The 24452-nt window shown below is 36.4% G+C and overlaps 1 protein-coding gene across 1 annotated transcript in view; it reads right to left on the bottom strand.

Annotated features, from left to right (window-relative positions):
* Window positions 1-24452, bottom strand: part of LOC145243389 (proton-coupled zinc antiporter SLC30A2-like) — a 68768-nt gene that overhangs the window by 16778 nt on the left and 27538 nt on the right. The window contains exons 3-5 of the mRNA XM_080106228.1: window positions 18281-18388; window positions 6784-6930; window positions 5989-6142 (exon numbers count right to left, since the gene is read on the bottom strand). Of these exons, the coding sequence (XP_079962354.1) occupies window positions 5989-6142; window positions 6784-6930; window positions 18281-18388 (409 nt within the window). The remainder of the gene's footprint in view (window positions 1-5988; window positions 6143-6783; window positions 6931-18280; window positions 18389-24452) is intronic.

The following is a 24452-nucleotide window of genomic DNA, read 5'->3' on the forward strand; positions in this document are numbered from 1 at the left end:
CCATCAATGACAACCTAGATGATTCTATTGCCTAAGAAGAATCTAATTATATTTAGCATTTGTTTAATTATACCAAATGATTTAATTTTCATTAGCAGCCCTTCATGCTAGACTTTGTCGAATGCTTTAGATATATCGAGGGCTACAGTCCTTGCTTTGCCTGGTGTATGCATTCAGAGATGACTTTAAATATTTGCAGTAGAACAACATTGCCTAAATATACACTATTTGTTATAAAGATTAGCTTTTGTGAGGTGGTGGACTAGTGCTTTATTGATTAGCGTTTCAAAGATTTTAGTGAAAAGGGGGAAGAGACTAATAGGGTGATAATTGAGAGTCCTTTCACTAGAATTCTTGTACACTGGTACCACAGAGGCCATCTTCCGGCTATTAAGAAAGCAAGATTCAGTAAGGAATTTGTTGTAGAGTTTGGAAAGTACAGAGACTAGTTCAGCTGAGCATTTCTTGATTAGTACAGCAGGGATGAGATCAAGCCCACACGCCTATGTCTAAGTTTTTTTATGATATCCCGGACATGAGAAGAGGTGATTTTCAGATCATAAATTGTGGCTTCCATCTACATAGGGAAATTTGGGAGAAGGCTGTTCCTTGGCTCTAAGGTAGAGTTGGAGGCGACTCGCCAAGCAAGCAGTTCTGCCTTCTTAGTTGCTGTACATGCAACCTTTTGGTTGTTAGATAGTGGAGGAATTACTGATTGCCCTTTATTCATTACACTATTATAGATTTTCCAGAAACCACGAGTTCTTATCTTCTGTGATTCTATGCGTTCTCTTATTATTTCAGCATGCCTTCTTTTGGCTGTGGCTTTTTCTCTCTTACAATGATTTCTAGCATCTACAAATTTTTGCCTATTTGTATATAACATGATGTACTGGCGGAGTGCACGCTGTCTTTGTGCGATGGCAGCTGCACAATCTGTAATGAATCATGGGGGGGAGTGGAGCTTGCTATAATACTTGTGGGAACGTGTGCTTCATTGCTTGCTTTGCACCATTCAGTTGTCTCATTGGCACACTGTTCAGCAGGAAGAGAGAAGATATTTGTCCATGGGGCATCTCTGATATTTTCTGATGGCTTCCCAGTAAGCCCTTTTGTAGTATCTTTTTTATTTTGAGCAATGGCTCCTCATCTTGAGGTTGGGATTTAAGTGTGATATCAAACAGTCAACATGTAATCAAGAACCACTCTGGTGGCATCGGCCACCAACCAGCTTATCTGACGAATCTGTCAGTCTCTCATCAATCGCAAGTAACCTTACTCATCTCTCAACGAAATCTTATTCTTTCTATCTCTTTCTTAATATTTCTTATGTAAATTTATGTAAATAAATTGCATTCTTTCGCTGATATATAACGGTATGTTTTCGTTGTCATTATGCAGCCTTTTGCTTTTCAATCCTTCTACCATTCAAAACTTTCACCAATAACACATGGGGACAGGATCGTCTATCACACAAGCATACCATCCTGTCCCCCCTCAACAGACTAAGTTGTCTGCATTTCCAAGCGGACTGTGAGCATTAGTCACACAATCCTCAGGAACTGTGGTAAGGAATAGGTCTTGAAGTGAAGCAGGTTAGGAACATGACTGTTTGTATGAGGAAATAGAGAAGCTATAAGTACAGCATCCAGCTGTATCTGTGCAACCTGAGAAACGTAGCCATTTTTTATGTTGGACATTAAAATCATCAAGTATATTTGGGTGTTACTATCGAAGGAGAGTGCTGTATCTATACTATCAAAGACATGATCGATTGAGGGAGAATGGTAAAGAAAATATGCAGTAATGAAAGACTTTTTGTCAAACTCGGGCATCTACATAGAATTTCTAACAGAACTTTTTATTTAATCTACCGGGGTAACATGTTCTTGTTTCACCAGCCATGATTAAGTAATTTGCACTTTTTTTTGGAGTATCGTCTGCACCAAGAGTTGAACCATCAACCTCCAGAAGAATAATTTACAACTGAATTTTACCAAGTACTTTATCCACTATGCCACTATGCTCAATTGTATTGTGGAGGTTGAAAGTTCAATACTCTTTGCAGGCAACACTCAAAATACAATTGCAAATTATTTGGGAGTTCTACCCAGTCAGAGCAGACGGAACTAGAGCATGTTACTCTCTTTGGATTAAATAAAGGGTTCTGTTTGAAATTCCATACAAATTGCCAAGCTCAACAGAAAGATTCCCAAGTTTGACAAGATAGACCTGAAGACGGTTGAAGGTTCCATCGACCAAAATGCTTTTTACCTTAATGTTTGACATGATACTTTTAAGTACAGCGAAAATACAACAGCATTGGAGAATAGATATATTTGAAATAGTCTTAATGCAGTGAAGATATCAGTGTGTGAATTTTTGTCCCAGGGGCCACTTCATCAAATTCAATATGTTTACTTTACATGCTGGTATGTGTTGGACAGCTTCTAGAAATTGGCTTCCAAACTTACCTATTTTGGGTCAGGTATTTATTTATCTCTCTTCCTTTGAAATCCTTCCATTTCCTCGGTCTAATCCCGACAACTGATCATGCTACCTCAGTGGTTCTATATCTAACTAAAGCACTCATAGCTTCAATGTGGCCACACTATCTCATTATTTTTAATGTTGCAGGGTTGATGCCCTTGCTGCTTTGGTTGCTTGGAGACCTAGAAAGTACTAATCAAGAATCCCTTCTTGATAATCAGCTGGCCAGGAACTGGCCCAGTACCTGTGGGACTGAGGTACGTCGACTGGGTATTATCTAGTAGGGTTTTTGGGTGGAGCAAGTTTCTTACTTATTGCCTGAGGCGCCCCTGCTGGGGAATGCTCAGGCAAGTTTTATTAGGCCAGAGTGTCCCTTCTTTAGAGGTGCTGGCTTGACATCCCCACTTTCTCATTTTTGTCACATCTTGCTGAGGTAGGCAGCAAGTCAATATCTACTACCAAAGTTTCCTGCTCTGCACACATCTCCCTATACTATCCAGATTTAATTTTTCTCTAAACTTGTTTATAAAACTTTAGACATGCATTGTATCCTTATCACATCATTTCTATTCATGTAACTCAGAATCTCAACTAGGTTTCACTTCCACACATAATCACACTGTGCACAATATGTTTTATTGATAGTACACACATGAAACTTTAGTCCCTTTCAAGGTAATCTCCTCCGGCTGCAATACACTTATACCATTGCAACAACTTCTGGAAGGCGCCATGGAAGTGCTCTTGTGTGAGCATGTCAATGACCCTCGTCACAGCCTCTTTCATCTCTTCAATTGTCTTATATCGACAGCCTCTAAGGTTTTCCTTGAGCTTAGAGAATAACAAAAAGTGACAAGGAGCAAGGTCTTGACTATAGGGAGGGTGAGGAACTGTCTTGATGTCCGTCTTGGTCAAATAGTCTGCGACAAAGGATGAAGTTGCTAACTGGTGCATTATCCTGGTAGAAATGGCATTCACCTAATTTGAAGAGTGTTGGCCTCTTCCGACAGAATCTCTTCCTGAATTCCTCTAAAACCTCAACATAATATTCTTTGTTAACTGTCTGTCCAGTGGAAACCCAGTGCATATACATCATGTCTGTGCTGTCAAAATAAAACATCATAAGTTTCTGGGTGGATTTGCACGGTCTGGCCTTCTTGAGTCGGGGAGAGCATACTTCCACTGTCTGTTGGTCTCTGGTTCATAGCAGTAGATCCAGCTTTCATCACAGGTTACCAAAGCATCAAGAACTGCGAGATCTGAATTGATCAGCTCGACCATCTCCCTGCTGTGATAACATCTTTCTTTCTGATCTTTTCTGAGCACCCTTGGAAAAAACTTTGCTCAAATCTTCTTCATCTTCAGTTCCTTACAAATATTTGTGTGTACAGTTTTCACACTGACATCAAACTGCACATTTATTTTCTCTATAGATACACAACTGTCCTTATCAATGAAATTCTTTATTTGGCCAATCAACTCTAATGTTCTGACTTCCATATTCCTCCCACACCTCTCATCATCCTTTATAGACTCCCTACCTTCCTTCCATCTCTTATGCCACTCAAAAACTGATGCTCAATTCATGCAAGATGGTCCAAAATCAGTCTGAAGCATTCCATAGATTTCTGTGTCAATTTTCCAAGTTTAAAACAGAATTTTATTGCATATCGTTCTTCTAAAGTGTCCTCACATTCAGATTGCATTTTTGAAATTCACCAGCTATGACGATTAAGCTTTAGTAGAGTGTATTCCAATTCCTGCTGTAGCTGTTCATTTGAACCTGAAATCATAAAAATTGGCCAATCATCTCATAAGATTTATAGCAATAACATACTGAATTTTCAAGAGTTTACAACAATTTTAAATGCATGTACAAAAAAAGTCTGGAAACTCATTAAAGGCACCCCGTAATATATTTTAGAAATCAAGATAAAATTTACACATTATGGTAAGAAGCAAAGCAGTTTGCACAAAGAGTTACATTACACTTTTCGGCAACAAGTTAGTAGCTTACTATTATAAGACTCATTTATACACATGCATAAGTCATCAAACAAATAGAATTTAAGCAAATTTCACAAGCATTTTTAAAAGGGTTCCAATAATTCTCAGGAAGAAGCTGATTAAGATAGATGAATTTTATCCTTTCTTCAGAGTAATCATGCAGTAAGCAGTACTATTATATATTATCCGTATTGATTTTAGAAAGAAATTATTTGGTGTCCTATTTTTAGGACAGTGGCTGGTTAGTTGTTTTATGGCATATTAACAATTTGTAGTTATTTAATGCCAAATTCTTTTTTCTCCCAAATTAAGTTAGGTAAGTATTTTGACTCATTTGTTGAACTAAGTTTTTTTTTTTTTCTTATTCGTTAGATAATGTTGTATTTTGGGGGGAAGAGGGTAAGGCAGGGTCAAGTTTTGTCCCATCGACGAAACGTTGCATCCCTCTGCCCGTTCTACAAGTATTTTAATGGTGAATGCTCTGATGAACTGCAAGCACTTGTGCCCCCACGACGTGAACACTCTCGACAGACCCGACAAGCTGCAAAGTCCCACCCCCACACTGTAGAGATCCCTAGATGTAAAAGATCTTTCTACTCCAGTAGTTTCTTCTCCAGAACCGCTAGACTTTGGAATTCCATTCCAGGTCACTGCTTCCCTAACTGTACTGACATGCAGAAGTTCAAGTGCAACGTGAACCAACATCTTGCTGCCCAAATCCCTACATAGTACCCCAGTAGTTGTTGCCCCTGATAGTAGCCCCCTACACCAAAGTGGCAATGTGCCTTGTTTGGGGTGAAAATGTAATAAAAAAAATTTTTTTAAGTTAGATTGGATTAGTTATATTTTTCTTGTATAGGTTTACTTTTTTCAAAAATGTTAATATTGTGCTAAGATTTATTTTTTTTCAAATAGTTCTTTTATGTTGGTGACATTGTAAAAATTTTGATGGATATGTGTGGTCACCACAATTTAGAAGAAAGTGTTTTACAATAAAGTGTTTTTGCCATGCCAAGCATTCTAGAGGATCTTCATTTGTCAGAAGGAAGGAGTGGGTTATGTGTGTGTGTGCCTCTAGGACAGTGAGATCTAATGGGTTAACAGCCTCACTAAAGTATAAATATGCATATCAACATCTTAGTTCTCATCTCTCTTCATCATCTTACACTCTGCACTTTTTTTAATACTATTGAGTAACCACTTATCAAGGCCAGTCTTTTTTCGATATATGATGCTGCAAATGTTTAGAAAGAGGAACTAAAGATTGGAGCTCAGCTAAGCTGAGCATCTTACATAGAAATGATGATAGAAAACAGTGAGAGTCTAGCAACCTCTCTTCTGTGAAAAAGAAGTTGTAAAGAAGAGAACACACCTCCTCCCCACTAGATTTCAAATCAATTACAAATACTATTGATCAAATTACAAAGTAACAAATAAAGAAGGTTGTTATATTCAGATGAAACATTGTAAAAATAATCAACTCAAACGTACAAAAGATTTATGACAACTCCGACTGCTGCAGTAATCAACATGACGGTGGCGTTTATTTCATAATCATTCGTCTTGATTCGTTCAACTGCAAAGTACACTAAGAAGCCGGTAACCAACCAAATGAAGAACACTGAAAATAAAGCCCCAAGCATCTCTACAGAAAGAAGCAGGAGAAAAAAAAAAAAAAAAAAAAAAGATTAGCATTTTATGAAAGAAAAAGAATAACAAAAATAAACATAAAATTTAATAAAAAAAAAAAAAAAAAAAAAAAAAGCACGATAAAAAAATAAAATTTATGTTAAGTGGATACATAAACCACCTATGTTTTTTTCGGTGCAACAATACTATAATAGCAAAATTCAGAAAACGAAAAAATAGATTTAAAAAGAAAAAAAACAAAAAACAATGGTAGTTACTGACTTCTTGTGTCAATTTCAACTAAAAGCAGCGATATCTATTTAATTGGGTCAGAAGTATTTAAATATTACTGCGTCATTTTTATAAAAACACAAGTTTTTGCTCTTTATTATGAAAAAAAAAAAAAAACAATGGTTAGAATCTTAAAAAGATCTCTTGATTGGTATGAAGTAGCAAGTGAATGTCTGGCATCCAATAGGATGCCACGTCCCCCACTATAACAAGATAAGAAAATTTTTAAAAATAAAAATAAATAAATACAAATGGTTCTGTTTGAGGAATTAATTCTACCAGTACTGCGACAGGTGTTCTAGTAGATTTACATAAAGCAGAATAGAAATTATTTATTTACAAATATAGCATAGCGACATGACTTACCTGCTCGATACCATCCAAAACTTAATTTTTTGGTAGCAGGTCTGCTGGCAAGGTATACAGAAAAAAGGCTGATAAAAAAACTGGCAAGGTCTGTTAATAAGTGGGCGGCATCTGCTACAATAGCCAAACTATGGGCAATAACACCCCCTACAAAAAAAGAATGTGGACAGAAAAATGAATCATCAAACGACGACAGAGTAAAAAAACTGTAAACTGAACATTTATATTTTTCATAATACTGTACGGTGAATTTATATTTTTAAACTAGCAGTTCAGCCCAGTTTTGCTTGGGCCCTGTGTACTATTCATAACTTTATGTGCATATGTATATATATATAATAAAAATTATGACTCATGTCCAGGTAACCTACATCTAAAATTTCAAGTGTTTAAACCCAAAATTGGCTGAATAGTTTGCTAGAGACCGCAAAGGTAAAATTTTTCTAAATTTTCACCCTTTGGCCGACAAATTTTCGGCCATAAACCACTGGATACACTTTATATAAAATTTCAAATATTTAGACCAAAAATTGGCTAAGTAATTTGGTAGAGACCGCAGAGGTCAAATTTTTTAAAACTTTGACTCCAATTTTGACCCCTTAACATTCATTGTTTTGGGATCAAATCAAATTAAAAAGCTTGATCCGTGTCCAAGTAACCTACATCTAAAATTTCAAGTGTTTAGACCCAAAATTGGCGGAAGAGTTTGGTAGAGTTTTTAAAGGTCAACTCGTTGAACTTTGACCCTTTGTCAGTCAAATTTCAGGCTGAAACCGATTAAAAAGATTTTCCCAAATCTCAATACCCCTTATGTCAAATCTCGAGTCTGTAGACTGAAAATTGATAGAGTAGTTTGGTAGGGAAATGTACACATACAGACAATTTCACTTTTATAGATGTATAGATATAACTGAACATTCTATAATTTAGTCTATATTTCTGTTTGTGTGTCTGTCCATTCTACTTTTTCTTGGAAAATACTCCACTAATCTGGCTGACATTTTGTATGGACCTTTGTTATAAGGTGCAGTGAATTAAGTATTATGATATTCATTCGATGCCCAGTTAGCGATTAATAGAGATTAATAAGGATTTGTATTTAATGCAAAAAGGAGCACCAATTTAACCATATTCAACCATCAGTTTGGCATAAAAACACTCATTCTAAGTAAACAGACTATAATTTTTGCCCATTTTTTTTTTTTTTTTTTTACAGGCTACGAGTTTATCTAGTCTATATTTTTTGTAGAAAGGTTTTTATTCATTTTAATAGAAATAATTTAATATTTTATGATGTTGAGACAAGTTAAAAATAAATTAAGTGTAAAAATTCCAAAAGGTACACTACTGAAATGTTTAAATATCTTACTGAAAAGTGCGAGTATTTGCTTTTAAAACCAGTTTAAAATTAATTTGATTTTAATGGGATTTTTGTGTTGTTTTTATTTATTTATTTTTTTAATCATTTTAATCAATCATAACCATAAGACGACCCAAACATGGTCTTGTAAAAAAAAAAAAAAAAAAAAAAAAAAAAATTATGATTTTTTCCTTTTCGCATAAGAAATGCAGTCCATGTCTTTGTTTTGGAAGGGAAAATAAGAAGTTTAAGAGAATTATATTAATGGTCACATTCAATACCACCAAGACCAAGCTTGTTTCTTTCAATAATTACACGAAATCTTCTGAACCATCAATAGCTAAAGATACATTACCTAAAAGTACTTCTTTCAAATTCCTCAGCTCAACATTCAGAGGGAACATGAGTTGGAACAGATACATCGAGAACATTGCCAAAGCTGCTGCGAAGAAGGTAGGCTCTCTCTACCCTGCTAAAAAGTTATTTACACCTGAAAGTATCTTGTACCTCTATAAGGCCACCATTCTCCCATGAATGAAGTATTGTTGTCACATTTGGGCTGGTACATCTGCTATTGGTCTCTCACTCCTGGACAGGGTTCAAAAGAGAATTGCCAACCTAATAGGTCCTGAACTGTCATCTAGACTTCAACCTCTGTACCACCAAAATGTTCCATCCCTCTGCCTGTTTTACAAGTATTTTAATGGTGAATGCTCCAATAAACTACAAACCCTTGTATCCCTTTGACATAAATACTCCCTGTCAAACCCGACAAGCAGCAAAGTCCCACCTCTACACAGTAGAGATCTCTAGATGTAAGAAAGCCTTCTACCTTAATAGTTTCTTCCCCAAAACTGCTAGAATCTGGAATTCTCTTCCTGGTTCCTGCTTCCCCAACTGCACTGACATGCAGAAGTTCAAGTGTAATGTGAACAAACATCCTGCTGTTCAACTCCGTACATAGTATCACTGCAACTTATGTCTCTAATAGTAACGCCCTACATCAAAGTAGCACTGTGCCTTGTTTGGGGTGAAAATGTAATTAAGAAATAAATAAATAAAAAGTAGTGTTGAAGAAAGCACGTGTTTTGTTCTTATGTACTAATGAGTGTCGGCTTACAGGTCACTTGAGGATAAGGATTAATGAGCTTATAAGGAGGGAAGTAAAACAAAAATGTGAGGATAACAATGGTTGAGACTGGTCAAAAGTAGATTATTTAAGAGTACAGCTCAACAAAGTATGGCACAATCATGTTGACACACCAGTTCTCACCAGATCACCAAAGTTAAGCAACATTGAGCCTGGCAAGTACCAGATGGGTGACCCTTTGGGAAGGTTAGGTGCTGTATGTACCTTCTGGGAAAGTTGGGCGTGGGGCCAGTACCCTCACCCTGTAAAAAGAACTCCTCGCTACAAAAGCATCTACAAAGTTGTAGATGACATATGCCCCTTCAGGGGCTCAAGGCTATGGATGGATGGACAGCTCAACAAAAATTTAATATTGGGCTTGAAAATGACGAAGCTATAATCAGCTGGGAAGCAGTTCCAAGATATTGTGCTCCACAGACAAATAGTTCTTTGAAAAAAAAACTTTGCTCATGGAAGCTCTGTTTAGTTTTAAGTACACAGAGCAAGAAAGGAAAATTAATGACAGTGGTTTCAGCTAGATCAGTTTTTGTTTTGAATGTTTTATAGAAGGGAAAACCATAGATTAGTGCTCAGTTGAGCACCGATCATGAAAATAATGATGGAGTAGAAAAAGACTAGTAGCATATTTTTTTGTGTCAAAGCAGCTGTAAGAAACAGAAGACATCCCCACTAAATTTGGAGGTCAGAAAAAGATGCTTTCAGTAGCACCTCCTCAGATGTAGCAACAGTATTCTATCTTAAAACATTTGAGTAAGGATTGCATCAGAAGTGAGATACCTTCTGGAGCGGTAGAATGATCCAACCATCTTTCTAGCAACCTTAAAAATAAATTTGGTGTCTTTCATTAGAAATCTGAAGTGAAGGTCAGTCCTAGAAGCTTATTAAAGCAGGTTTCTTCAAGGAGAGAGCTATTCATTTCAATTAGGGCAAAGTGAGGATCTGAGTGTTAGTAGTGAAAGAAGAGAAGCTTAGTTTTAGATGAATCAAAAGTAACCAGCCACATCTTTCTCCATTGCACTATGTGCTCAAGGTCTGAAGAGAAAGAAACAGATTTTGTTCAGTAGTGCTCTCCAAAGTGTTGCCATAGATGGTTGTGTCATCTGCATAAATGTCAATGCATGAATTTAGTGATTTGAGAGATCACTGATAAAGATCCAGAAGAGAGTTGTGGCCTAGAATAGATCCCTGAGGGATGCTGGCACTGATACTATGTGCTTCAAATTTCTGCATATCAAATACTTTTATACAGCTATCAGAGAAAAAGGAGCTGATGGTTGAAAAAATGTTTCCAGATAGACCATAGCTAGCAAACTCGTGAAGCAAACATTTGTCCATTTGATATGTCAAGAGCTATTCAACAGCTTTTTTTAGAATAGGAGTTCACATTATAGCTTCTTAAGCACTATGATTAGAATGAGAATGTTGTCAGGACCAGTTGTCATGTTCTTGATAAGTTTGGCACCATCCTGGACAGATATATGGATGTTGCGTAGAGTGTTTACAATCCTAGAGGGAAATTCAGATAGTAGGCAGCCCTGACTGCAAAGGTTTGGAATTTGATGCAAAATTTTTACCAATTATCATAGATATATATATATATATTTTTTTTTTTACATCAGTTATAGATTATCTGGCGGTCAGTAAACCCAGGGTCACTAAGTTAAACTGACAGTCTCTGACCTGTTGTATTAACGAAAATAATTAAAAAAATTTTCTTGTGCTTCAACAATCAAAACATGAAAAGATGTTTATGAACTTTTTTCTCACCCCCCCCCCTACTAAAATTATTTGTAAGAAACATACATGTTGGAAGAAATGAAAATCAGAGATTTTTTTAGCAAAGATCATCGAAAATCAGTCATATCCAAATGTGCTTATAATGCAAAAGTGTGTATCTGGAACATATTGAACTGTTGGATATTTATGACAAACTTGGTGGACAAGTTAGACATAAATTAGTGTTCATTTGTACTAAATATGGTTGGATTGCAGAAAGGATTGTGAATGTTATTAACAATTTTATGGGTGGAATTTTCTAAAATTGTGAATGTCCAACAGTTTTTGTTTTATTGTTATTCAATGACATGTAAGACACTTTGATAATCGTCTCATCAGAAAGCGATGTGACCTGAATAGACATCACAGTTAGAGGAGCTCAGAGTTTTATCTGTGGGATTGTTTCAAAGATGCTGTTCATCAAAACAATCCTTATAATATTCCTGAACTAAAAAGAATCATCACAGCCGAGATCAAGCTTATCCATGTGTGACTGCAATGCGAGGATCCACATCTGTAGCATATCACTGAAAAGTATTAAAACAAACATTAGACATTCATGACTCAAGTTTATTTGTAGCAGATCTGGTTGGATCTCAGAAAGGATTGTGGATTTTATCAACACGTCCATGGATGGCATTTTTTAGATGGATCACCATGTGTTTTGATTTCAGAAGACTTCTACTCACCATAACTAGAAAAGTTTTGGTTTATCTGTTTGATAACATATCTAGACTCATGATAACATATCTAGACTCACTCATGATAAAATATCTAGACTCATTTCTGAATTTTTGAGATGAGGATTAGTTATTCATATTATTTAGATTCTTTGGACTACTGTTCTCATCTTGAGTGTCATTTTCACAACGTTTTGGTCAATGTAACCTTCAACCTTCTTCAAGTTTATCTTGTTAAACTCTGTAATGTTTCTGTCAAACTTGGGAATTTGGACGATATTTCAAATGGAACCCTTTACTTAACAGGACAGGAGTAGCAGTGGTTAAAGTACTTGGAAAAAATCAGTTGTAAAAGGTGATAGTCTCCTGAAGGTTGGAGATTCAATTCTCAGTGTGGGTGACCGAAAAATACAACTGCGAATTACTTAAGATCTTTCCAGTCATGGCTGATGGAATGAGAGCATACTACTCCCGTGGAATAAATAAAGGATTCCATATGAAATTCCATCCAAATTACAAAGTTCAACAAAAACATTCCAGAGTTTGACAGAATACACCTGGACAAGGTCGGAGGTTACATTGACCAAAACGTTGTGAAAATGACACTTAAGATGAGAACAGTAGTCCAAAGAATCCAAATAATATGAATATCAAACTCTTCAGGTTATTTAATCTTGGTAGGCAATCATCTAGAAATGGTGTTTTGATAAAAAGCACTGGTCCCCATCATGACACTGGGTTGGCGTCAGGAAAGGGATTCAGCCTAGAAAATACATCTTGCCTCAACTAAGGAAATTACTTTCAAAGAAACTCTATAGCGTTTCAGGTTATGTAGTTTGAATAATGACCTGGACAGAGATAGGTTAGTTTGGAAGTAAATTTTAACAAGCCAGCACGTAAAACAGTGAAAAGGAAAAAGAAATTTTTAAAAAATGGATATGCAATACCTAGTGTATAGTTGGAAAGCCCACAGAAAGAGGAATGTTTCCCTGCTCAGTTTGTGAAAAAGGAACTCAATATTTTCTGGCACTTGTAAATTACTGATAGCATGAGATATGATAACGAGCGTGCGCGTGTAAGAAGAGTGAGACAATAAAGATGGGTGAGAATTCACATGTGGACAAAACTATTGAGATTGTTCTAAAGTCTTGTTATCTTGGTCGTACCATTGGAGCATAGGGAGGAGTAGGCGCTAGTGTGTGTGTGTGTGTAAGAGTTAGGTGCAGATGGAATAAATTCAAGGAACTTATTACCACTTTTGCTCAAGAAAAGAATATATAAGTGTATACAGTGTGATAAGATGTGAAAATGAAACTGGGTCAGTGAGGGTTGAGGACATGCGTTTAATGGGGAGAAATGATACAATGGATGTCTAATGCGGTACAGGTTTAGATCTGATAACCTGAAAGATTAGTAGCTAGATCTATGCAGAACAGAAAATTTTGTTGGTTCGGCCATGTTGAAAGAATAGATGAGAGTTCTTAGTTGGTTAGTTGTTGCGGTGTTCACCCTGGATTGGTTGGATCAGCTCATCCAACAAATTCACTGCATCCCGTATAACGGCTGACCAGGCGCGGCGAGGTCAGAGGCTGTTTCTGCTACAAGCGTAAGCCATTTGTAGTTCCATGAAGCGGGGGCCAAAGATCATTTCAGTATCTTGTTTTTCCAACCTGAACCAGGTATTGACCACCATGGAGTTTCTTCCAGTCTGGTGGTGGTACTGGGTCGATGGCCTCACAAATGAGGTCACCTGTATTTCAGCAAAGCGCATGGTCAAACCAGCGAAGGCATCTGGCAAGGAGGTATTGTTGAAGGGAGTGTATTTTGCAGCATGCCCAGACCGTGTTGTTGGAGATAAATTGTTGCCAGCGGACATGCTGAAAGTTCTTGTAAAATAGTAAATGTAGTAAGTTTAGTTAATAGGGAGAGGCCAAGAAAAACATGGAAGTAAAGATAGATTTGAGAGAAAAAGGGATGAATAAAGACAGGCAGTTTAGTTTTGAAACCAACTTCTAAAAATCATCCAACACATGTCAGCATATAAAATGAACATTAAACCAAATCTGATAATGATAATAGTATTCATCGAACACACTTTTACTAATAACTGAAAGAAAACAGAGCTATTAAACCTGACATTGTGATATGAGACAGGGAGAAAGAAGCAACCTTAGTAGAAGTTAGTGTCCCCAATGATGCTGGGTTAAACAGAGCAAGGAGGAAAAAGATAACAAAATACCAAAGTCTTATGTATGACACAAAAAGAAACTGGAATCTTAGGAAGATTCCCATCATTCTAGTAATTATAGAAGCAACTGGCCTCATGAAATAGATTTTCAAAAACTACCTGGAAAAAAAAAAAAAAATATATATATATATATATATATATATATATATTTTTTACAAGGTGGTCACCACTTATCAAGGTCCAGAAGCCACTCAGGGATAAGGGTTATCGCAAGTACAGTACGTTAGTGTGGAGATTTAATAAAGTGCCTACTTAAGGGGGCGGTTCATCAGGAATTTGTTTACGTTAGACTTGAAGACATCCAGGTTGTAGTCAGGTGGGAAGCAGGCAGATGGAACAGAGTTCCACAGGCGTGATCTTCTAAGAAAGAAGCTTTGTTCATGGAATCTACATTTTGATTAAGGCACAGATAAGATGTGGAGAAAATTTTTGACAGTGGATTCAGCTAGACGTGTGTTTTTCGTAAAAGATTGGCGAGGGAGGACCAGAGATTGGAGTTCAGACGAGCACCTGCCATGGAAATAACGATAAAACAAAGATAGGCTTGTAACGTCTCTTCTGTGGGAGAGAGGTTGCAGGGAAGAGAAAAGGACATCCCCCACTAAGCCATGAAGTCTATTTTGTACTCTTTCAACGCAGGATAGGCTGTTTTTAGCAGCTCCTGCCCAGATGTGGCAGCAGTATTCCATCCTTGGACATACTTGGCTTTTACACAGATAGAGAATTGCATCAGTAGTGAGATATCTTCTGGAGCGGTAGAAGTATCCCACCATCTTTCCAGTGACCTTCGCAACAGACTTGATGCACGTGTTCCATTTCAGATCAAGAGTAAAGGTCAAGCCCAGAAGCTTGTCAAAACATGGGGCTTCTCCTAGACGAGAGCCATCCATTTCAATTGATGCCAGATAGGGATCAGAGCGTTGATGATGTAAAGATAGGAGTTTGGTTTTAGATGCATTAAAGGTAACCAGCCACGTCTTCGCCCACTGAACCACATGCTCGAGATCAGAGAGAACTGTCATTTACAGCCTTTGATGTGTTGCCGTAGATGGTCGTGTAAGTTTTTGGCAAATAGTTTGGCCTTGTCTGATGCTGACGAGATGACCTCTGGTCCATTGATAATGGTTGGGATAGAACGCACACTTCTGTTCAGGATCCTATTTGTTATTTGCCAAAACTGGTGGGAACCAAGCCGCTGATCAGCTACTTTGAATTTAACAGACTGGGCATATAGCTCTCTTGCATTTTTTGATTACTCTTTTACAGTGGTTGCTGGCAGTCCTGAAAGCAGCTTTAGTCTCAGTGCATCTATTACGTTGGTAGCTATGGAAAAAGTGATTTCTGAGCACGATAGCAGCAGCACATTCTGGGGAGAACCATGGCTGGCTGGTAGGTTTTTGTTGGAATTTTTTAGATAGTATGAATCGGTCTATGCCTACAATTAACCATTCGGTCAGGTCTGATACTATAGAGGACACATTCTTTTTAAACATGGAATGACCAAGTAGATCAAATATGAATGTACGGAAGCTATCCCAGTCAGCCATGGAGTATCGGTATACAGTACAGTGAACTTCACACATTCTTCAACCGGATTAGTGGAATCAAAATGTAAATAGAATTCTGGCTTAGTTTTATAATTTACTTCTGTATCTATTAAGCCAATCACCCCTGCCTCTCCTGCTAAATATTACGACAGAAAAATTTCATACCCTCGAAAAAGTTCCAGTAAAAACCTAACAGCCAGCCATGGTTTTCTCCAGAATGTGCTGCTGCTATTGCGCACAGAAATCACTTTTTCCACTGCTTCCAATGTAATAGATGTATGGAAACTAAAGCCGCTTTCAGGACTGCCAGCAACCATTGTAAGAAAGTAATAAAGAACGCAAGAGAGTTGTATGCTCAGTCCGTCAAGTCCAAAGTAGCTGAGCAGCGGCTTGGTTCCCACCAGTTTTGGCAAATTGCAAACAGAATCCTGAACAGAAGCGTGTGCTCTATCCCAACTATCATCAATGGACCTGAGTTAATCTCGTCAGCATCAGACAAAGCCAAACTCTTTGTCAAGAACTTTGCAGCCAATTCTACCCTTTGCGACCAAGGCCGCCAACCCCCAATATTTCCTCCTGTATCAGAAAACACACGTGATATACAAATATCTGTATGTGATGTTGCCAAGCTAATCAAAAACCTTGATTCCATTAAAGCAACCGGCCCTGATGGTATTCCAATTATAGTACTCAAAAAACTTCAACCAGAACTAGCAGCCATACTTACAAAACTGTTTAAACGTTGTCTTAAGGAGAATTGCTTCCCATCACCCTGGAAAATCTCATCAGTATGCCCTGTATTTAAGAATTCAGGTGATCGTTCATCCCCCTCTCAGTACAGGCCAATAAGTCTCCTGTGCGTCATGAGTAAGTTGCTGGAATCTGTGTTAAATAGAGAAGTAATCAACCATCTCAGCAAAAATAACCTTCTTAGTGACACACAATATGGTTTCCGTTCTGCTAGATCTACAGCAGATGTGCTTAGTTATATCTCATAGGATTAGCGAATCTCTCGACAGAGGCAACCTTTCTAGGGCAATTGCTCTTGACATATCAAAGGTTTACTTCACAAGATCTTCAGCTATGGTATAGCTGGAAATGTCTTCTCAATTATTAAATCATTTCTCTCTGATAGGTTCATAAGAGTAGTAGTTGATGGGCAAAAATCAGAAGCTCACAGTATAAATGCTGGAGTCCCTCAGGGGTCCATCCTGGGCCCAACTCTTTTCCTGATCTACATTAATGATCTTCCAAATCACATCCTTACATCATTCGTAGACATTTTTGCTGACGACACTACCATCTATGGTAGCACATCTAAGACAGTAAACGACCAAGTTCTCTCCGATTCTCTCTCCTCTGATCTTGATCATGTTGTACAATGGGGAAAGGAGTGGCTGGTTACTTTTAATGCATCTAAAACCAAGCTTCTATCTTTACATCATCAACGTTTTGATCCCCATCTGGCATCAATTAAAATGAATGGCTCTCGTCTTGGGGAGGCCTCAAGTTTTGACAGGCTTCTGGGCTTGACCTTTACTCCTGATCTTAAATGGAACACGTACATCAAATCTGTTGCCAAGGCCGCTGGAAAAATGGTGGGATCCTTCTATCAATCCAGTAGATATCTCACTGCTGATGCAATTCTCTATCTATATAAGAGCCAGATACGTCCAAGGATGGAATACTGTTGCCACATATGGGCAGGAGCTGCTAGAAAAGACTTGTCCTGCCTTGATAGGGTTCAAAATAGACTTCGTGGCCTGGTGGGAGATCTCCTTTTCTCTTCGCTGCAACCTCTATCTCACAGAAGAGATGTTGCGAGTTTGTCTCTGCTTTATTGTTATTTTCATGGAAAGTGTTCGACTGAGCTTCAATCTATGGTCCGTCCTTGCCAAACTTTCACAAAAAACACTAGACTAGCTGAAAACATTATCAATAATTTTCCACACTCTTTATCTGTGCCTAAACCTAAACATAGATTCCATGATCAAAGCTTTTTTCTTAGAACTGCACGCCTGTGGAATCGTCTTCCGTTTTCCTACTTTCCAGCTGTCTATAATATGGTTGTCTTCAAGTCCAACGTGAACAAGTTTCTGATGAGCCGTTCCATATAAGTTAACAAATTTACCGAACTTCCATTACTATCGATTACTATATTGTCCTTTTGACTACTCTACACTCTTTAACCCTTATCCTTGAGTGGCCTATCAGCCTTGATAAGTGGTGACGCCTATGTAAAAAAAAAAAAAGAAGGAAAATGATGACCAGAAGGTTTCTGCATTTAAACTGAAAACTATTATTTGGATTCTTCAGACTACTACTACCATCCTGTGTCATTTTCCCAACGTTTCGGTTGATGTAACCTCCAACCTTCCTCAGGTGTATCTACCTCCGTGAATTAAATAAGATTCTATTTTGAAATTCTGTGTAAATTCGCCGAGTTCAGAAAGATTCCCAAGTTCGATAGAAAGATTCCCCAAGTTCCACAAGATACACCTGAAGAAGGTCGGAGGTTACATCGACCAAAACGTTGTGAAAATAACACTCAAGATGAGAACAATAGTCCGAAGAAACCAAATAATACAAGTAACCAATCCTTATCTCAAAAATTCAGAAATGTAAAACTAAAAAGATTAAAAAAAAAAAGTGTTAGGTACACTTATTCCTGGCAGCAAAGGAGATTGGAAAAATATTTAAAAAAAAACAAAAAAAAAAACAAACAAAAGTATTTACCTATAATTTCACAGATCATAAATATGAAACATAAAAGACAGGCCAAAAGAAGTGTGCGTTTCGTTGACGATGTATTGTTTACTAAAACCGGGCCATGACAATGCTTGCCTGAAAATAACGTGAGAAAAATTTTTTGTTAGCATGAGAAAAACTTAATAAGAGTAATGATGAAAAGAAAGAGACAAGTGAAATTAAATCAAATAGAATAAATATACAAATAAGATCTTAGCACTTGAAGATTGAATGATTCATGGAATTGCAGTCAAGTGTTAAGATAAACCAAGTATATCACTGTTATAAAGCTCTAAATAGATGGGTACTCCTGTGTGTGTGTGTAAGGTTTGTTGTTTTGATTCCATTCTGATTTTCACAGATATAAGAGAATATAATCAGAGGATTTGGGTTAAAATATTTCATTTCTCAGACAGCCGTTTCATCCATATTAAAATCATTTTTCCTTGTTCATACACATTTTTAACTGGCCTCATTAGTAATTGTTATTAAATAAAAACAAAAAAATAAGACATTTTTAAAATATATCAGAAAGGATGATTTTTCCAGATCAAAGAATTAAACACTCTACAAGCACAAAAGTTGGTACACAGAAACAAAAAAAAAAAAAACTCACATCAAAAGCATCAAGAAATATCAAAGTAACAAAAACAAAAAAGCATTAATATGTATGTTTCACAATTTAAATCATTAAATAAAGAGTGTGCACAAACATATTAAAGTTGCTTACAGCTGTTTTAAGACAATGTTTATTTCAAGTTTTATAATAAACAAACGGTTTTTTTTTTCAAAACATTGAATTTCTTTAGAATAGATTTTCCATAGTTACCCAGAAAATAGACCATAACAAAAATTCACTTCCCACAAGTATATATGTATATATATGATTTTTTTTTGTTTGTTTTAATCGTATTTTCCTCGATTTAGATTTGATGTGAGGAACGAAACCTGGTTAGCTAACCTTTATTTTCATTTTTTATTTTTTGAAATTCATTATGCTTTTTGGTTTGTATTTAGCCGTTATAAAATTCTGTACCCCTGGAAAATTTTCAAATATATATATATATATATATATATATATATATATTAGTATCGAGATAAATATCATTTCAGGTTCAATCTCCATGGAAATCCTTATTCAATATTAAACTATATTAAAATGTAAACATATATTAAAAGACATTTTCCGAATAGTGATGTCAATGTGCATAATGTACAGGGTAAACTTTTGTGGATCCGGGATAACAGATAGCTAATAAATTTATTACAATTCAAAATTTGAGAAAGCTGTTGATGGCAGAGATATATTTGTTGTCCTGTACCCATGTGTGAGCGGTTTTGGTATCAAAGGTGTTGCAAGTATCTTGGGTTGATACGAGTAGTCATACACACTCAATATCTTCCATGCACTTTCATGCCTGGAATATTCATGTGATATATTGAGTTGTAAACAATGCTATGGTGTACATAATCCAAACCTAAAATGTCAAGAGTGTAGGACATAAACACATTGACACACTGGTTCCCGCTGAATCACTGAAGTTACGCAATGTTGAACCTGGTCAGTACTAAATGAGTAACTATTTAGGACTTCCAGGTGCTGTATGTGCTCTCTGCTTTTTTTTTTTTTAATATAGGCGTCATCACTTATCAAGGCCGATAGGCCACTCAAGGATAAGGGGTTAAACAGTGTACAGTAGTCAAAAGGACAATATAGTAACCGATAGTAATGGAAGTTCGGTAAATTTGTTAACTTAAGTAGAACGGCTCATCAGAAACTTGTACACGTTGGACTTGAAGACAACTATATTATAGACGGCTGGAAAGCAGGAAAACGGAAGATAATTCTACAGGCGTGCAGTTCTAAGAAAGAAACTTTGATCATGGAATCTATGTTTAGGTTTAGGCACAGATAAAGAGTGTGAAAAATTATTGATAATGTTTTCAGCTAGTCTAGTGTTTCTTGTGAAAGTTTGGCAAGGACGGACCATAGATTGAAGCTCAGTCGAACACTTTCCATGAAAATAATGATAAAACAGAGACAAACTCGCAACATCTCTTCTGTGAGATAGAGGTTGCAGCGAAGAGAAAAGGACATCTCCCACCAGGCCACGAAGTCTATTTTGAACCCTATCAAGGAAGGATGAGTCTTTTCTAGCAGCTCCTGCCCATATCTGCCAACAGTATTCCATCCTTGGACGTATCTGGCTCTTCACATCTCGGTATTGTTTTCAGTCGTCCTGGACTTCTCCTTGCCACTGAACTCGAGCAGTGCCGATTCAGGAGAGGTGTGGTTAGAGATTGTGCAACCCTTGCCTCACAATTACATGCTCAGCTGTCGCTACAAGGGGTATCCTTTGTCTTTCAAGACTGAGCGGAGGCATAAAAAACGTAAAGTGGACATAAAAAGGTTTATTGAAAGAAACAGATACCTCACATAGTGTTGGGACAATTAAACAGAATTGCAATCAGGACTGTCAAAACTTTTCTGAGTATCATAATCGGCATCAAAATGTGAAAAATGTATCCCATTTTCCGATGTCAAAAAACAATTTTATTTTTAAACTTATTTTTCCATGGCTGGTACTAATGACAAAATAATGTTTATTGATTTCAAACTACCAGTAAAACTAAAATCTATAGATCACCATTTCTCCCCACAAGTGTTTTTTTACATTTCTGAAAATATACGCACATATTATGAAGAAAAAAAAAATAGATTCTATAACTAACTTAGAGATTTTAAAGAATGTGAATGAGAATCCCTAAGTAAAGAATGTGAATGAGAATCCCTAAGTGTATTGGATATATGAGAATCATCCCATCATTAACCTCATAAAATTAAGTTTTCTTTTCAACATTTCTGTGATTTTAATTTTTTATTTTTATTTCGGACTATTAGTCTCATCTTTATTAGTTGTTGTTTTTGGATCTTTTTATTGGTTCACAACGTTTCGGCCAACTTCCTCTGGCCTTCGTCAGGTGGTAACCGCGATGGATAGGAACTTTGAATCTCTTAACTGCATTCTCAGCCATCACTGCCATCCGTAGTTGTTGTTGTCTCACCACATTTTTGACCAATTAACCTCTGGCACGCTTTGGGTGGGATTGAAACCGCTATCTTCAGACAATGTTCATCTGGAACCGTAGAGATTCAACGTCTCTATCAACTGCGCCACGGGCCCCGAAGGGCGATCAAGGTTGGATTCTTTGATCTTATAAATCCACGTTATTTATTATCTGATCTTCCACAGTCGGATCCGTACCGATTGGTATATATATATATATTATTCCTTAATTGGAATTGGAATAAAAAAAAAAAAAAAAAATTAACATATAATGCTCATCTCAAAAAATGAATTCCAATTAAGGAATAATATATATATATTTCTGTGATTGTTCTTGATTCTTGATATAAAGAACCAAGGAAAGGTTCATTGTGCATTAATTTGTTGTTATTGATGCTTTCAACTGACAGCAGTCATTATTAGGGCACAGAATAACTTGGAAAGATTTGTCCTATTTGAAAGTTGAAATAATTCATTGATTTGAGTTTTCTAATATGGCTGCCAATTAACACGAGTCCTGATCTGAAATGGAACACATACATCAAATCTGTTGCCAAGGCCGCTGGAAAAATGGTGAGATCCTTCTATAGATTCAGCAGATATCTCACTGCTGATGCAATTCTCTATCTATATAAGAGCCAGGTACGTCCAAGGATGGAGTACTGTTCCCACATATGGGCAGGAGCAGCTAGAAAAGACTTGTCCTGCCTTGACAGAGTTCAAAATAGATTTTGTAATCTTGTAGGAGATGTCCTTTTCTCTTCCCTGCAACCTCTAACTCACAGAAGAGATGTTGCGAGTTTGTCTCTGCTTTATCATTATTTTCAAGGCAAGTGCTCGACTGAGCTTCAATCTATGGTCCCCCCCCTCGCCAAACTTTCACAAGAAACACTCGCCTAGCTGAAAACACTATCAATAATTTCCCCAATTCTTTATCTGTGCCTAAACCTAAACGTAGATTCCATGAACAAAGCTTCTTTCTTATAAGTGCACGCCTGTGGAACTGTCTTCCGTTTTCTTGCTTTCCAGTTGAATAAAATCTGATCGTCTTCAAGTCCAATGTAAACAAGTTTTTTATGAGCCGTTTTACTTAAGTTAACAAATTTACCGAATTTCCATTACTAACAATTACTATATTGTCCAATTGACTACTGTACACTCTTAACCCTAATCCTCGAATAGTCTCTGGGCCTTGATAAGTGATGATGCCTATGTACAAAATTTTTAAAAAATAACAATTCATATACAAAATAAGTCATATTATTGTTTAAAATAACATTAGTTCCAGAATTTTTTTTAGATGAGGATTAATAATTTTTATTATTCAGACTGCTGTGCTCATCTTGGTTGATATTTTCACATTTTGGCTAATGCAATCTCTAACCTTCTTCAAATGCATCTTTTTTAATTTGGGAATCTATATGGAATTTCAAACAGAACTCTTTATATATAATCCATGCCTGACCAAACGAGAACAATTTACACTCATGAATTAAATAAAGAGTTTGGTTTAAAATTACATAGATTCTCAAATTCAAAAAACGATACATCTGAAGAAAGTCCAAGATTACATCAGTCAAAATATGGAAAAAAAAAAAAAAAAAAAAAGAAACAAGTATAGTAATCCGATTAATCCAAATAACATTTATTTTTATTACTATTTGTTCCTTTTATTTATTTCTATTTTAATTATATTTTTTTCTATTTAGATTTTCAATTTTTGGTTGCAATTTTTTCTATGATCAAATCTTTCATTAATGCATTTGATAATCTAATTGCCACCACAAATCAATTCAATTATAGTGGATCATGCATCTAAAACAAAGTTCACTCTTTCCCTCTGGTATATGATGTGCTATATGTCAAAGACCTACCTTTTTACAGGTAATATTTCTGAGTTTTCCTGGACTAATTATCATACAAAGTTTTCAAAGTCTAGCCTACCCAACTATTTCATCCAAAGCTGAAGAGTGATAGATTAACATATGGATTCATAACTTACCAAATGTTTATTAATGAAACCAAAACAATCACTCCCACAGAACTTAACTTGAGCACACCATGCTCATGCCAGTAACCACGAGGGTTGCAGAATCAATGTTAGACTCATAAAAAAGTTAAGAGTCAGAGTTGGATAGTTTAATCTTTGAAGAATCAACAGACATCAGAATATTGGAAAACTTTAAAATAAGGAGCCAGACATTGCCGAAATTCTACGAGTCCGAGCCAGACATTGCCGAAATTCTATGAGTCCGAGTCAGACATTGCTGAAATTCTACGAGCCCGAGCCAGACATTGCTGAAATTCTACAAGACCGAGCCAGACATTGCCGAAATTCTACAAGCCCAAGCCAGACATTGCCGAAATTCTACGAGCCCGAGTTAAACATTGCCGAAATTCTACGAGCCCGAGCCAGACATTGCCGAAATTCTACGAGCCCGAGCCAGACATTACCGAAATTCTACGAGCCCGAGCCAGACATTTTTTAACTTCTTAGAGTCTGACATTTTTTAAATTCTAAGAGTCGGAGTCCAATGTTTTTAAATTCTAAGAGTCGGAGTCCAAATCATTGGAATCGTGGTAATTAGATCATGTACCTTTCATATTCAGCAACATTATTTCATACAAAGAGTTTTTTTTTTCAAAGTAATATTGCAAATGTGTAATCTAATATTTTTTGTTGCTCTATGTCAAAGTTTCTTTGAAATAATAAAAAAAAGACATTTTCCTTTCTAGAAAACATGATACAAAATTGTGTGTAAATAGGTATGTCAACATAGTGCTTACAAAGAAAAATCTTGTCCTCAGTGATAACTTTTTGTTGTGACCTTATAGTAGGTAGGGAAACAAAGCAGATGTTCAGCATTTCACCTTGAGATAACAGCATTTATAAATCAACAGTTTAAAAAAAAAAATGACTTGATTTGGGAATCTTAAGTAGGACAACCCCTGGTTTGAATGTGGAATTTTGACTGAGAATTCTAGCTAGGAATATGTAGACAAATGTAGACATAGGAATATGTTAGACAAATCAAAGGTACAGTGACAAGGATAACTAAAGCCCCCACCCTCCTCACTTTTTGATTGGCTTT

The sequence above is a fragment of the Euprymna scolopes genome, chromosome 22, assembly GCF_053919585.1.
Source record: "Euprymna scolopes isolate OS-2025 chromosome 22, ASM5391958v1, whole genome shotgun sequence".
In the NCBI taxonomy this organism is placed as follows: domain Eukaryota; kingdom Metazoa; phylum Mollusca; class Cephalopoda; order Sepiida; family Sepiolidae; genus Euprymna; species Euprymna scolopes.